At 40.6% G+C, this 12,278-nt stretch overlaps 1 protein-coding gene across 3 annotated transcripts; it reads left to right on the top strand.

Annotated features, from left to right (window-relative positions):
• The first annotated feature begins 2,945 nt into the window (after positions 1 to 2,945).
• On the top strand, positions 2,946 to 11,763 carry LRP2BP (LRP2 binding protein). Of its 3 annotated transcripts, none has more exons than XM_065634108.1 (8): positions 2,946 to 3,075; positions 3,452 to 3,567; positions 4,727 to 4,840; positions 6,246 to 6,388; positions 6,459 to 6,564; positions 7,028 to 7,251; positions 9,605 to 9,770; positions 11,610 to 11,763. In XM_065634108.1, exons 1-8 carry the CDS (start codon positions 3,012 to 3,014, stop codon positions 11,673 to 11,675), a joined length of 999 nt encoding a protein of 332 aa, XP_065490180.1. In that variant the 5' UTR covers positions 2,946 to 3,011; the 3' UTR covers positions 11,676 to 11,763. The 3 variants fall into 3 exon arrangements, with proteins under 3 accessions (XP_065490180.1, XP_065490181.1, XP_065490182.1); XM_065634109.1 differs by having other exon boundaries at positions 3,455 to 3,567; positions 11,610 to 11,762; XM_065634110.1 differs by lacking the exon at positions 11,610 to 11,763 and adding an exon at positions 10,228 to 10,291.
• The last annotated feature ends 515 nt before the right edge of the window (positions 11,764 to 12,278 follow it).

The following is a 12,278-nucleotide window of genomic DNA, read 5'->3' as shown; positions in this document are numbered from 1 at the left end:
CTGTATGGGCCAAGAACACAGACAAGCTTTCCACCTATAGACCAGTCTGCACAGGAAACAAGAACCAGTCACACTCAAAGACAGTTACTATCAAAAATAAGTGCGTGAAATCTCTTGAACGTGGCGACAGTGACGTTTCATGGCAAAAACCTGCTTTCCCCCCGCAGAGCTCCCATACTGGGTGTCCATGCTTGCTGGAGAAGGCAGGGGTGGAGGAGCTCAATGTCCATGTGCAGATAAACCACGCTCCACATCACGGACTGCTTTCTGTTTTCAAAAACAACTGCAGAACTCCATTTTGCATGGACACAGCCTTTGCTCAGATTATGTTTAAAAGCAATTGCCTGTCCTTTCCATGCTATAAAATCCAATTTGACAGAGGATTCAATTACCACTAACCACGCCTCGCCGTTAAAAGCCTGAAGTGAAAAGCACCTTAACCCAGTGTTCAAGGCATACAAGGGCGTTTCCTTAGCACTGTAGTATTTCCTTCTGTGTCAGATGCCTACATGTTTCATCTGGAAGTTACTCATAATTGCTACTATCATTTAAAAAAAAAAAATCAAAGTCACATTAAAAAAAAAAAAGTCATGGTTTTGATAAACAGAGTTAAGGAAAAAGAAGCTTAACAGTGTTCCTTTAGGGTATATATAGTTCTGAAATACACAAACATTACGAAAATTACCTCCTGCTTCACCTTTGGGAAAGCAAATATAAATTATTTAGGTAGTGGAATATGAACATAACATTGTATAATTTTTAAAGGTGCAGAAGTCCAGGTAAATAGGCAATGTATCAATTCAGGAGAATTATTTCAGTAAGTGACAGTTTTCACCTTTCATACAGAAGGAAATACACCTGAGTAATTACCAAATTTTTCCTGAGCAGCTAACCAAGCAAATTAGTTAATAAACAAATAAAACCCCAACACTTCTACCTATGCATTGTTACGGATGAAATACCTCTGCACAGATGCCAGAAATCCACAGTCGTTGTTTATGCAGCTATAAAAACTCTTCTGAAAACACACATATCCAGAAGTAGCTTAAGAGTAAAAAGTCTTGGATGGCCCCGGAGGTATTTTTTTTAGAACCCTCCTCCCCTACATTACCTCAGCAATTCTTGCTATTAATTAGTTCTTGAGCTTCGTGCCACATTTTGCCCAGCTCATTAGCACCTGCGAAACTCTTCTGCCTCTGAGGAACCGATACTTGTATTGGTTATAAACACAGCTGCAACAGTTCTGATCTATTTTGTGTGGCCCAGCCCAAGTGCCACTTAAGGTCGAGGCTTCCAGGCTGCAGCTGTTCTGCTACAAAACTGACTAAAAATTCCTCTGCGCTTCATATCTCATCTTGCACAGGTACCCAGAAAGTGAAAAACTGGCCCAAATAAATGCATGCAAGCAATCGGACAAGCCCAGGTGTGCTGCTGAATCTCACACCTTCCAGCAACAAAAGCAGCAACCCAGCCTGGTGTTAATGGCCTTTGCTGAAGGATATTTTTCTTCACTCTGCCTGTTAAATCAAGTAATTCACTGATGCTTTAAAAAAAAGTTTATTTTCCTGTAGACTTCTTAGGCTGTGTGACCCCCACAAAATGAATCAGGATGAGTTTTAGGAGGTTTTTGGCACTTAAGGTCAGTTGGGACTGTTGGAAAACATCATGCGGAGCCCACAGGTTTAACCACACAAATGCGCAAGCTTTCCTCTGCTGTTTTGACTGCTGCCTCTGTCCCTGTTGCTAGAGAAACAGATTGCATAGCCAAAAATTGAAGGATGATAATCATCTGGGGGAAAAATAAAAAAGCTGGGAATGCAGCTAAAGATTATTATTTAAAGCACTCTCACAGCATTTGGTATCATCTCCCTTTTTATAAGAGAGACAGCCTGAAGCTGTCTGTTGACAGGAGTAGAAACAATGCCTTACATTTCAGGATAAATCAGCTTGAAACAGCATTTTCCCTCAATTATGCTTCTAACTTTTGTAGTATCTATATGGGGAAAACAAACTACATCACAACAAACAGTTTCTGATCACTGGCAGTAAGGAAGTCCCATCTGCCAGACTGAAGTTTCATGGCCTGGTGCCTTTTTAACAGAATGGCACTCGGAGTTTCTGTCATTTTCCCCTACATTTGCTTTCTGCAGAGCAGGAAGGCTGAGGGAGCTGGGTTTCTTTAGTTTGGAGGAGACTGAGGGGAGACCTCATTAATGTTTATAAATATGTAAAGGGTGAGTGTCAGGAGGATGGAGCCAGGCTCTTCTCGGTGACAACCAATTATAGGACAAGGGGCAATGGATGCAAACTGGAACACAAGAGGTTCTATTTAAATATGAGAAGAAACAACTTCTCCGTGAGGGTGACAGAGCACTGGAACAGGCTGCCCAGGGAGGTTGTGGAGTCTCCTTCTCTGGAGACATTCAAAACCCGCCTGGACACCTTCCTGTGTAACCTCACCTGGGTGTTCCTGCTCTGGCAGGGGGATTGGACTGGGTGATCTTTCCAGGTCCCTTCCCATCCCTGACGTTCTCTGATTCTGTGATTTAATGTGCGACAGGACCAGCAGGTAATGGGAAAGACCCTGTGGATGCCCAAGCTGCAGCCTGTCCTGTCCCGTCACGTATTTTCACATTTTTTGGCACTGGCCAACACTAGAATTTTTATTTCCACAGACTCCTGGCCTACATGACACTGTCACTTTCCCGTCCGTCGGAAACGAACCAAAACCAAAAGGAAAAATACGGACGGTGCTTTCCCCGTTTTCCTGCGCAGCTGTGGGGCACCACGGCCCGGCTGTGCAGCGGTGCTTGATGCCGCCGCCGCCCGGGGCTCCGGGACAGCAACGGGGACAACCGCCGCCTGCAGGCGGCCGCCGCCACGGCCGGGGCTCGGGGAGCCCCGCACCAGCAGGCCCGAGGCCCTGCGGCCCGGCGGAGGCGGCGGGGCGGGCCCGGGTTCCCGCCGGCCGGCAGCCCCGGGGGGAGGAGCCCGCTCGCCGCCGGGGCCGGATGGAGCTGCGGAGCGAGCGGCTGCCCCGGGCCTGCAGCGGCCGGCCCTTCCCCGGGCCGCCAGGTAGGGAGCCGGCAGCGGGGCCCGGCCCGCCCCTCAGCCGCCCCGCGGGCCGGGCCGGGGCCGCGCTCTGAGGGTCCCCCGGCCTCGTTGTTTCCCAGCTGGCATGGAAAAGGCCTTTTGTGATGTGAAGCCTCCCTCTTTTGTTTGGGTTGGCTTTTAAGCTTTTCCGTGGAGAACGTAACGTTCACTAGGGTCAGCTTTTTATCAAACAGCCCTCTCTTTCAACTTACTCTTTAAAAAAATAATAAAAAGGGGACACCACCAGCTTCAGACCTTTAGTGTGCTTATTGATGCTGTTCCACCTGTTTCGGGGTGGGGGAAGGAAAAAGAAAAACCCCACAAACCACAAACCCCAAATGTATGTCTTATTTTTAAGCAGAGAACTGCAGCCATGCGGCTTTATTTGCAAAAGCAGAAGAGCTGTTGGAGAAGAGAATAGCACGTGGAGATCCTCTGGCACATTTTCTGAAAGGACAGCTGTACTACGAAGAGGTGGTTGTTTCCTTCTTTTAAGTAAATACTATGAAGCTGACAATATTTAATACCATTTCAGTGGGAAAAGAGACACCTTGAAACAACTGCAATGCCTGTTTTTGTCACCATTAAAATCATCAGGTGTTGCCCCTAAATGCATTTTTCCTACACTTTCCCCAAGCATCTGGTGGTGTCTTCCAGTTTGCTCCCAGGTCTTGTAAGCAGCAGCCTGTCCTTACATGTAACTTCCAAGCTGAGCTGGTTTTTGGCCAGCTGACTGGCCAAACACAACACACAGTGTTTTCAGTTATGTGGTACTTGGTCCCTGACCAAAGACACAGCCTTCAGTCTTTGTTCCCTAGCTAACTACTGGTTTGGATGAAACTCGTTGAAAAATGTTATCTTGGAGATTTCCGTCCCTGCCCACTTCAGCTAGAGTTGGTTGCCCCTGTATTTGAAAGTAAATGCTCAGGAAACAGTGTAAGTCTCTCTGGCAGGTTACTCGAACATCAATTTACTGTGAAAATTAGAATAACTCAGTTCAAGAAGATGCAAAAGAACGTGGTACATGTCCTTTCAAATGTGACGTGCATGGATTCAGTACTGTTTATAGTGCAGTGGTGGCACAGTGTAAATCACTTTCAGGGTTTGTACCAGGAGCAGAATTAACTCACTCAGGGTTTCTACTTCCTGGGCCCTGTTCTTCGTAATGTTTTCATTAATGAATTGCCTGATTTTGGCATGATCAAGACTGAGCCCATGGAGCAGAAGACCTGCCTGTTTCTTGATGAGCTGGCTTGGATGTCTGTGTTATATATTGCTGCCCATATATAAAAAACGACAATACATTTAAGAGATGGCATTTCGAGGGAGGGGAAGAATGGTTATCAGAATGTCTTTTTGTTTCAGAGATGATGTCTGTATACCACTACTTAGGGGGTTTTAAATATATGTAAAAACAATGAAAGCTAGTGCTTCCACCCTATCCAACTTTCTTGGGGTTGTTGACTTACTCGATTTCTGTTTTCTGCCACTTCTATGGTTGCAATTTTTTGTTCTTTGTTCATGAGGGAAATGCTCCAGGTTGAAAAACTGTAAGAGAGTACATACCGGAGAGTTAAGCTGCCATATATACTCTTTGTTCTGTGTACTTCATTGTTTATTTTGTCTTTCCTAGGGGCTCTATGAAGAAGCATTAATACAATTTGAAAAAATCAAGGATACAGACTTCCAAGCAACGTATCAGCTCGGTGTAATGCACTATGATGGACTAGGCACTAGAGAAAACCCTGTGAGTAATCTAGCTGTATACTTCTTACTTTTCATATTAGCTGATAATTACTAAGAGCTTCTTTGTAAACTTGATTAAATATTTAGTTTAAAATAAACAGGCCTTTGATTTAGTTTCATTAAGTGCAGATGTTTATCAAGTGTCATTAAAGAGTGAGGGTTCTGAGCTGAAAAATTTCTCAAAAATAGCTATAATAAAATAGGTTTATCTGAAAAATATGATCATTTGTATTTTAAAATATAACTTCTAAGGGTTTGTGGAAGCTATGTTTAAAAATTGCTATTAGTTACTTTCTAATAAGCAGTGTATAGAAATGAAAATGTGTAAAAATGGAAATCAAACAACTGTATTTCAAAGTGTAAAACATCTGCTGCACAAAGACCTTTTTTAAGGTACTTTCTGTTCTCTTAACATGGATGCTAAAGCAGATCGTGCTTCTGCCAGTAGTTGGCAGTAATATTTTTAAATTAGACAAATGAAGAATTACATTTGCAAGATTTTGAAGAATTAAAATTTTAAAATTACATTTTAAAAAAAGGAAGACGAAGCAAAGAATTGCTACAATAAGAAGAAAAATAGTTAATTTATTGGAGAGCATGATGTTAAAGACTGGTATGAGGAAAGAATACAAATAGGGTGAAAGAAAGGGTAGATAACAGGATGGGAGGACAAAAAAGTGAACCAAACAGTATATTAGCAGATCGGACTTGTCTGGGGCTTAGAGGATTGTCAGCAGAGCAGAAAATATTTTGGTGGTTTTTAGAGGTGGTTCATTTGTTCTGTGTGCATGTATAATTACCACAGCGGTTTACTTGCAAGTAAACATTTTAGTAAATCTGTTCTTTTTTTTTCATGAATTACAATATGGGACGTGAATACAAGAGGAACCTTTCATGAAGGACTGTCTCTAGTGTATTTTAGCAGGGTGTCCATACTAAATCCTAACAGTGTAAGTTTTGTTTCCAAAATACTTATGAGGTCCTTGGATGATACACCATACAGCTGCTCATATGATTTCAGATACATTATGCAATATGAAAAATTTACGGAAGTCTAAAATTGAAAATGTAGCAAGGTTAGGATGTGACATTCATTTATGTAAGCACAAGAATATTTTTGACAAAATATTTATCAATGAAGAGTAATATAATATCAGATGAACATTCATAAGGAAGTGTTTCACATTAAAAATATATTGGAGTCAAAGATCCAGGGGCTGTCTAGTAACCCAAGATGAGTTCTGCTTTGATATGATGCTCTTCTCCAGACTGTCCTACCAGTATGCCTCAGCCTTTCTTCAAAGTGGAAAAATTTACCTGTCTTGCAGAAGTTAGTGGATTCTCAGGTTCTTTAATTACATTATCTTTGCAATCTGAATGTTATAACTAAAATGTCTCCATTTTAGGAAAGAGGAGTGGAATACATGAAGAAAATACTTTCCTCTGATTCCCCAAAAGCAAGACACTTGAAGTTTGCAGCTGCATACAATCTTGGCAGAGCATATTATGAAGGATACGGTGTTAGGCGGTCAACTGAGGAAGCCGAGAGGTAATGGCAGTCAGTAATTCTGACAAATATAAGATGCTGTGTTACTTAAACTTTCTCCCCTTTTCCTTAGGTTATGGCTTATTGCTGCAGACCATGGGAATCCAAAAGCAAGCGTAAAGGCCCAGAGCACTTTAGGACTGTTTTATTCTGTCTCAGTTCCAAAAGATCTGAAGAAGGTAAAGCGCACTCATAGCTTTAGAGTTTCACGAGTCCCAATTAATTCTGAATTTCACAGAAAGATTACAGTGATGCATTTGACTCTGAAAGCTGTATTTTAAGTACTGCTAGGCATTATCATCCATTTAAGCCTGTATGAATAGATGATCAGAATCCGTCATTTTGACTCACTTGACACTGCTAGCGAAGGTTTTTTGTTTTGTTTTGTTTTTTTAGTGGGAGTATCAAGGAGCATGATAGAATGAAGTTTTGTCAGCTTTGGTAACCTTCAGAAATGAAGCAGGTGTCACTGATTGACAGCTCTGACAGTAAACGAAGCAGGTTTAAAAGCCTTACAAGGATTCCATTTTATGTATAAGCACACTTCTTACAGGATGGTTGATGTAAAACCTTTCATGGAAACAGTATGCAAGAAAGACAACTGAAGTAAATATATCCTCCGACTTTGTGCCTCTTCTTTAGGCCTTTTTCTGGCATTCAGAAGCATGTGGCAATGGAAATCTGGAATCGCAGGGAGCACTTGGTGTTATGTATCTCCATGGACAAGGTGTAAGTCAAAACACCAAAGCTGCTGTGGAGTGTTTGAGAGAAGCAGCAGAACGTGGAAACACCTATGCTCAAGGCCATCTTGTGGAATATTATTACAATAGAAAATTTTACTCAACAGCTGTTGCATTAGCCAAAAGGTGAAGTTAATTTTGCTTTATTTTTTATTATGGTTCTTCGTGTAAGATCACGTAACTTGCATTAAAATAATGAAGAAGTTCATGCTCTTGTCTCTCCAACTCGAGATATCTGAGACAAAGAATTGCAAACGCTCACCTTTAAAGAAGGAATAGCAAATCACAGACAAAATTAATACTAAATTACTCAGCATAGTTGGACCTTTCTTTCTGATCCTGTGGAGCACAACAGCCTTTAACCAGAATGCCCAGTAGACAGCCACACGCAACCCTGCCTTCCCATCTCCTCAGGCCACGATCTCCTCCAGGCTCCTGCCTCCACCGTTCCCTTTTAAACCCCTACAAGTATTCTGCTCTCCACCTCCCCCATCTTAGTGTCATTTCTACCCACTGTCTTCTACTCCATCACTTCCTTGCTGTGTGGCTCAACGGGCTTTGGTCCCGTTCCCATGTCCTTTACAGGAAACGCAAACTTTGGTACCAGGTATATATACCGGGTGTTTCCTAATACATACAACCTGTATATTCCACTGCATAGCAGCAGCTCTGGTAATTCAGTAGTTGGGCTATGAATGCTGTTTGTTACACTCATTGCTGAAAAGGATTGTTTTCTCTCTGAACTGCCGCTTTTCTTTCTCTTGTGCTGTAAGCAGACTGATAGCTATTCAGTCTAGTCCAGCTTGTCTCTCTTGGAATGCATCCCCTCCAGTCAATGCTGCATGGTAGATTATTCAGACAAGTGAACAGTGCACTTCATCAGCTGCAATTGTGATTGCAGAGAACAGCAATGGAATTCCCACATTGCAGCCAGAAGTGACAATTTCTCAACCAAATGATGCTGCCACCAGACTTGAAACAGTTCCACCAAACTGGGATTGCAGTTGGCCTTGAGGCAAAAATCTCATAGCAGTTCAGCCAGTTGTATCAAGCATCTGTACCTTTTCTGCTAAAATTTCTTTGGCCTCCTATGTTCATACCAACTGTGCAGGTTGTTACATTATGTACAAACATACAACCATTATGTGATTATGTACAGTACAACCTTGCCTAATATTTGGAGTCTGGATTAGCCATGGATACTTCAAGTAACTATTATTTTATCCCATACAGTTCTACTTACCCATTGCTATGGTATGTTCTTCAAGTCAGCTGTGTTGAGCTAGAATTTTTGCCTGACTTGACTGGGTATTGTTCTTTGCATCAGCATCCTGTTGTGCACCTTTTGAAAAGGCACGCAAAAATGCTGTATGTCAGGGAAGATAAAAGAAGTAACAGGTTTCTGTTGCTATATTTGAATATTTTTGCTAACAAGTCTTTTTTTTTTTCTGTTGTGGTAATGTATTTGTTAATAGGACCAAATTAGGTGGGAGAATATTGCTGTCAAGGCACTGACTTGCAGAGGGTTACTTTGGAATAATCTTTCATAAACACCGATTTATAGGGAGTAGCTATAAACTGAAATGACTTGCACTTTTCTTTCCTTTTTTTCTGTCAAGTCTGTGACTATTTGACACAACAGCAAACTAGAATGATGTGTGAAGAAGCATATAATTAGTTTGGCATCTCAAAAGGATACGGGGCTTGCGGGTATCTGTTTTAAGACAACAGAAAAAAATCCATTCTTACTTCGAAAATGTTATACCTAGTGTTAGGTTATTATAGCCTGGTAGTTGAAAAAATGTTCACTGTGTCCCCCTGATTCTTAAAACGGTTCTTAGTAAAAACAACATGCTAAAAATAAGGTGACAGCAAGCAGATGCATGCAGAAGAAAGAAAATAATTGAGCTGAACCAGTTGTAAGTGGTCGTCATAAGTGGGTCTTATAACCTGAGGCTCTCATGTATGTTCAAGATCTTAAGACTACTATGATTTGCCAATATCCTAGTAAGAACCTGCAATTTTAGAATCACAAAATCACGGAATGGTTTGGATTGGTCCTCGAAAGATCATCTAGTTCCAACCCCCATGCAGTGGGCAGGGACATCTTCCACTAGATGAGGTTGCTCTATTATATTAAGAGCTTTGCCTTTCTTCTACATAAATATTAGTTTCCATGAAATATTTTAATATAAACAATTGGCATAAAATATGCTGCCTTTTATAACTAGTATAACTATATCAAAAGTGACTGCAAAAGTTACATAGTTGTTTGCTATTTAATGTCATGAGATTCAAATAGGACTAAATCAAATACTGAATAGAAGAATCCTCATCAGGCTGCTGAATACACATACATTTCAGCTTATTTGGGATAATGATGGAAACGGAAAGCAGGCATTGTCAAGTCATATGTGGCCAACTTAGATGATTGCTTGAAATAACATTATCTGACCTAATGCTGCAAATTCCACAACAGGGCTACAGAAAACGACGACATCGCTATGCTGGCAAAGATCACTGATTGTCTTCCTACATACGTAGCCAAGGGGGCTGCGATGGCTGCTTTCTACCTGGCCAGGTGCCTCCAGCTTGGCCGTGGTGTGCAGCAAGATCAAGCTGCTGCTGAAAAATACTATTCTAAGGTAAGCTGGGGAAGTCTGTATCTCATGAAATTGGGTGACACCTCAGATTTGAATATTTAAATTTACTGTCTGGTTAAAGACTCCAACATTGTTTATGTAAAAAAAAAAAAAAAAATCTGTGCAAGAAAGTGAAGAGTGATAAAATTATATTGAAACCATCTAAAAATAGCCTTGAAAGGATACCATCTGCCCACTTGCTTAACCAAACAATCCATTCTGCCAAACAAACGAAAAAAATCTGCGATAATCATGACAGCGCAGCTTGGTAACTTGCAAGATAAATTAGCTGAACTATTTTAATAATTTTTTCCCCAATTGATTTGCCATCTGTCATTCTCTCAAACTGAAAAATCATAACTTCTCTTCTACTATAGATTCTCTAACAATTGCAACCTTCATTAACAATATTTAAATCAGTCATAACTACTTATGCTTATTTTTATGTTTACATTTTTAGCGACAGCTGAGAACCTAGTGTTACTTGATATACAGGGGAAAAAACAGGTCACATTTTTTTTAAGTTCTGAAGTTGAAGCAAGATTTATTGCTTGAGGAAAAAGATCAATAATGGCTTCTAGAAGATGAATCTGCTAAATAATATCAGTGATGCCTAAAGGTACAGTCAAGGCAAGATGATTATGCCACCTAAAGGGACTGTAGCAAGACTGGATCTGTGCTTCAGTGAGATTCTATGTTTTCTGTGCATGTAGACACCATTTGTTTCTGCAAGTAGACTACTTTGATGTCCAGCTTGGTGCAACCCAAATAAATGGAGAGTTATGTAAATGATAAGTTGTCAAATAACAGTTTTTGTGGCTCCTTACTCAGTGAAGCTGCCGATACAAGAGGCCTGGCAGAGCGAGTGATCCTCTGAATGCGAACACTGCAAACATTTTGTTCTCCTGCTGTGACAAGTGTTACAGCGGACAGGATGAGGAAGAGACCACAAAAGGAACACAAGCTGGGGTGTTCCGAACACTGTAGCCAGCAGTCCAAGATAAGTCTTTGGGAATGGAAGGGCCCATCAGGCTCTTGCTGCTGCATGGCTTTGTGGGAGTACAGCCCTTCCCATCAGGTCTAGTGTAAACACTATAGCTGAAAGAAAATTACAGCTTTCACTCATCATTCACTAGCTGTACATCTGAGAGCAGTCTAGGAATGTCCCTAGCTTCTTAATACAAAGAGAGGCTATTTCTGTTGGCTGGAGCCATGCACCTCTACATCAGCAACAAAAGAGAAGGGATAGAAAAATACATGAAGCTATCTGACACAGTAACTGTAAAACAAGTAAAATACAAAAGTTGTGGCTGTGTTTGGTTTCTTTTGTACCTGGAAAATAATTCTCATATTAACTGTACAATTATATCCACTTAAATGCAAATCGGGTTTGCTTTTTTTAATGAACTGCTCAGCTGCATGGTTGGCCTACCGTTCTTAGACCCAGTCAGTTTTGAAAGAGGCAAGAAAGAGAAGATGGGTGTACCAAAGGGTATTGAGGTAGATGATGGAAGTGAATGAAAACCATCCAATCTGTACACAAATTTATGTCTCTGACTGTGGTACCGGCACATGCCATACCCACAAACAGAATAAAAAAATAAAACCAAGCCTAACACTGCAGTCAAGTATGCTCATTTAAATACTGCGTTTTTCTTACGTGGCATCAGAAACAGGGATTTAAAGCTGAATATATTGTCTTTAATATTTTAACAAGTCAATTATCTGAGATACTGCCAACAAAACTTAAAGAGCTTATTAATGTTATACTGACAACATACAATTTTATTTTAGCTGTAAACTATTAATATTAATAGAACTCCCTATTCTTTGTTTTCAAAGGCGTGCCTCCTGGATCCTGGTGTTGCTTCTGACCTTCAACTGGCAGCTAATCTTGGAAGAATTTAGTGTTTCCTTGAACTGCGGTATATAAATGCATTTCCAACAATAAACCATCTTTAATCTCCAGCAATTACAGACTGCTCATCACTTACCATTTGCTTTTCAACTTTCTATAAATTATTACTTAAAGCAATTTACTGATTTTTTTTCATAAAAAAAAAAAAAAGAGAAAGCAAAAACCTCACACTCATCCTTTAACCGAGTAGAGGCAAAGGTGGACTTTTAAAAATGCTATTGAAGACTGCAGGTTTATTGAGGACATTTTACTGCGACAGATGTCCTATGTTGTCTTCATGTCATACTGCTATATAGCACATGAATCAAATCAAGACCAAATAAAAATGGTTGCTTCCTTTTTTGAATTTTTAGTATTGAAACATTAAATTGTAAGCTGAAAAGCTTGAACCCAATCTTGTCTAGTTTTCACATGCAACCCACTCACAGGTCACAGCCACTCTTAAATCTTCCCTTTGTTAGTAGTGTGTATACTTCCCTTTACATGCTTTTCTAACACATCTTGATCTACTTACGTGTCTTAACACATTTTACTCTTGGACTGCAGAGATTCAAAGTTAGAAACTGGCCTGTATGACACTAAGATTCAAACCA

The sequence above is a fragment of the Caloenas nicobarica genome, chromosome 4, assembly GCF_036013445.1.
Source record: "Caloenas nicobarica isolate bCalNic1 chromosome 4, bCalNic1.hap1, whole genome shotgun sequence".
NCBI classification, from domain to species: domain Eukaryota; kingdom Metazoa; phylum Chordata; class Aves; order Columbiformes; family Columbidae; genus Caloenas; species Caloenas nicobarica.
This window is presented reverse-complemented; position numbering and strand designations above follow the sequence as displayed.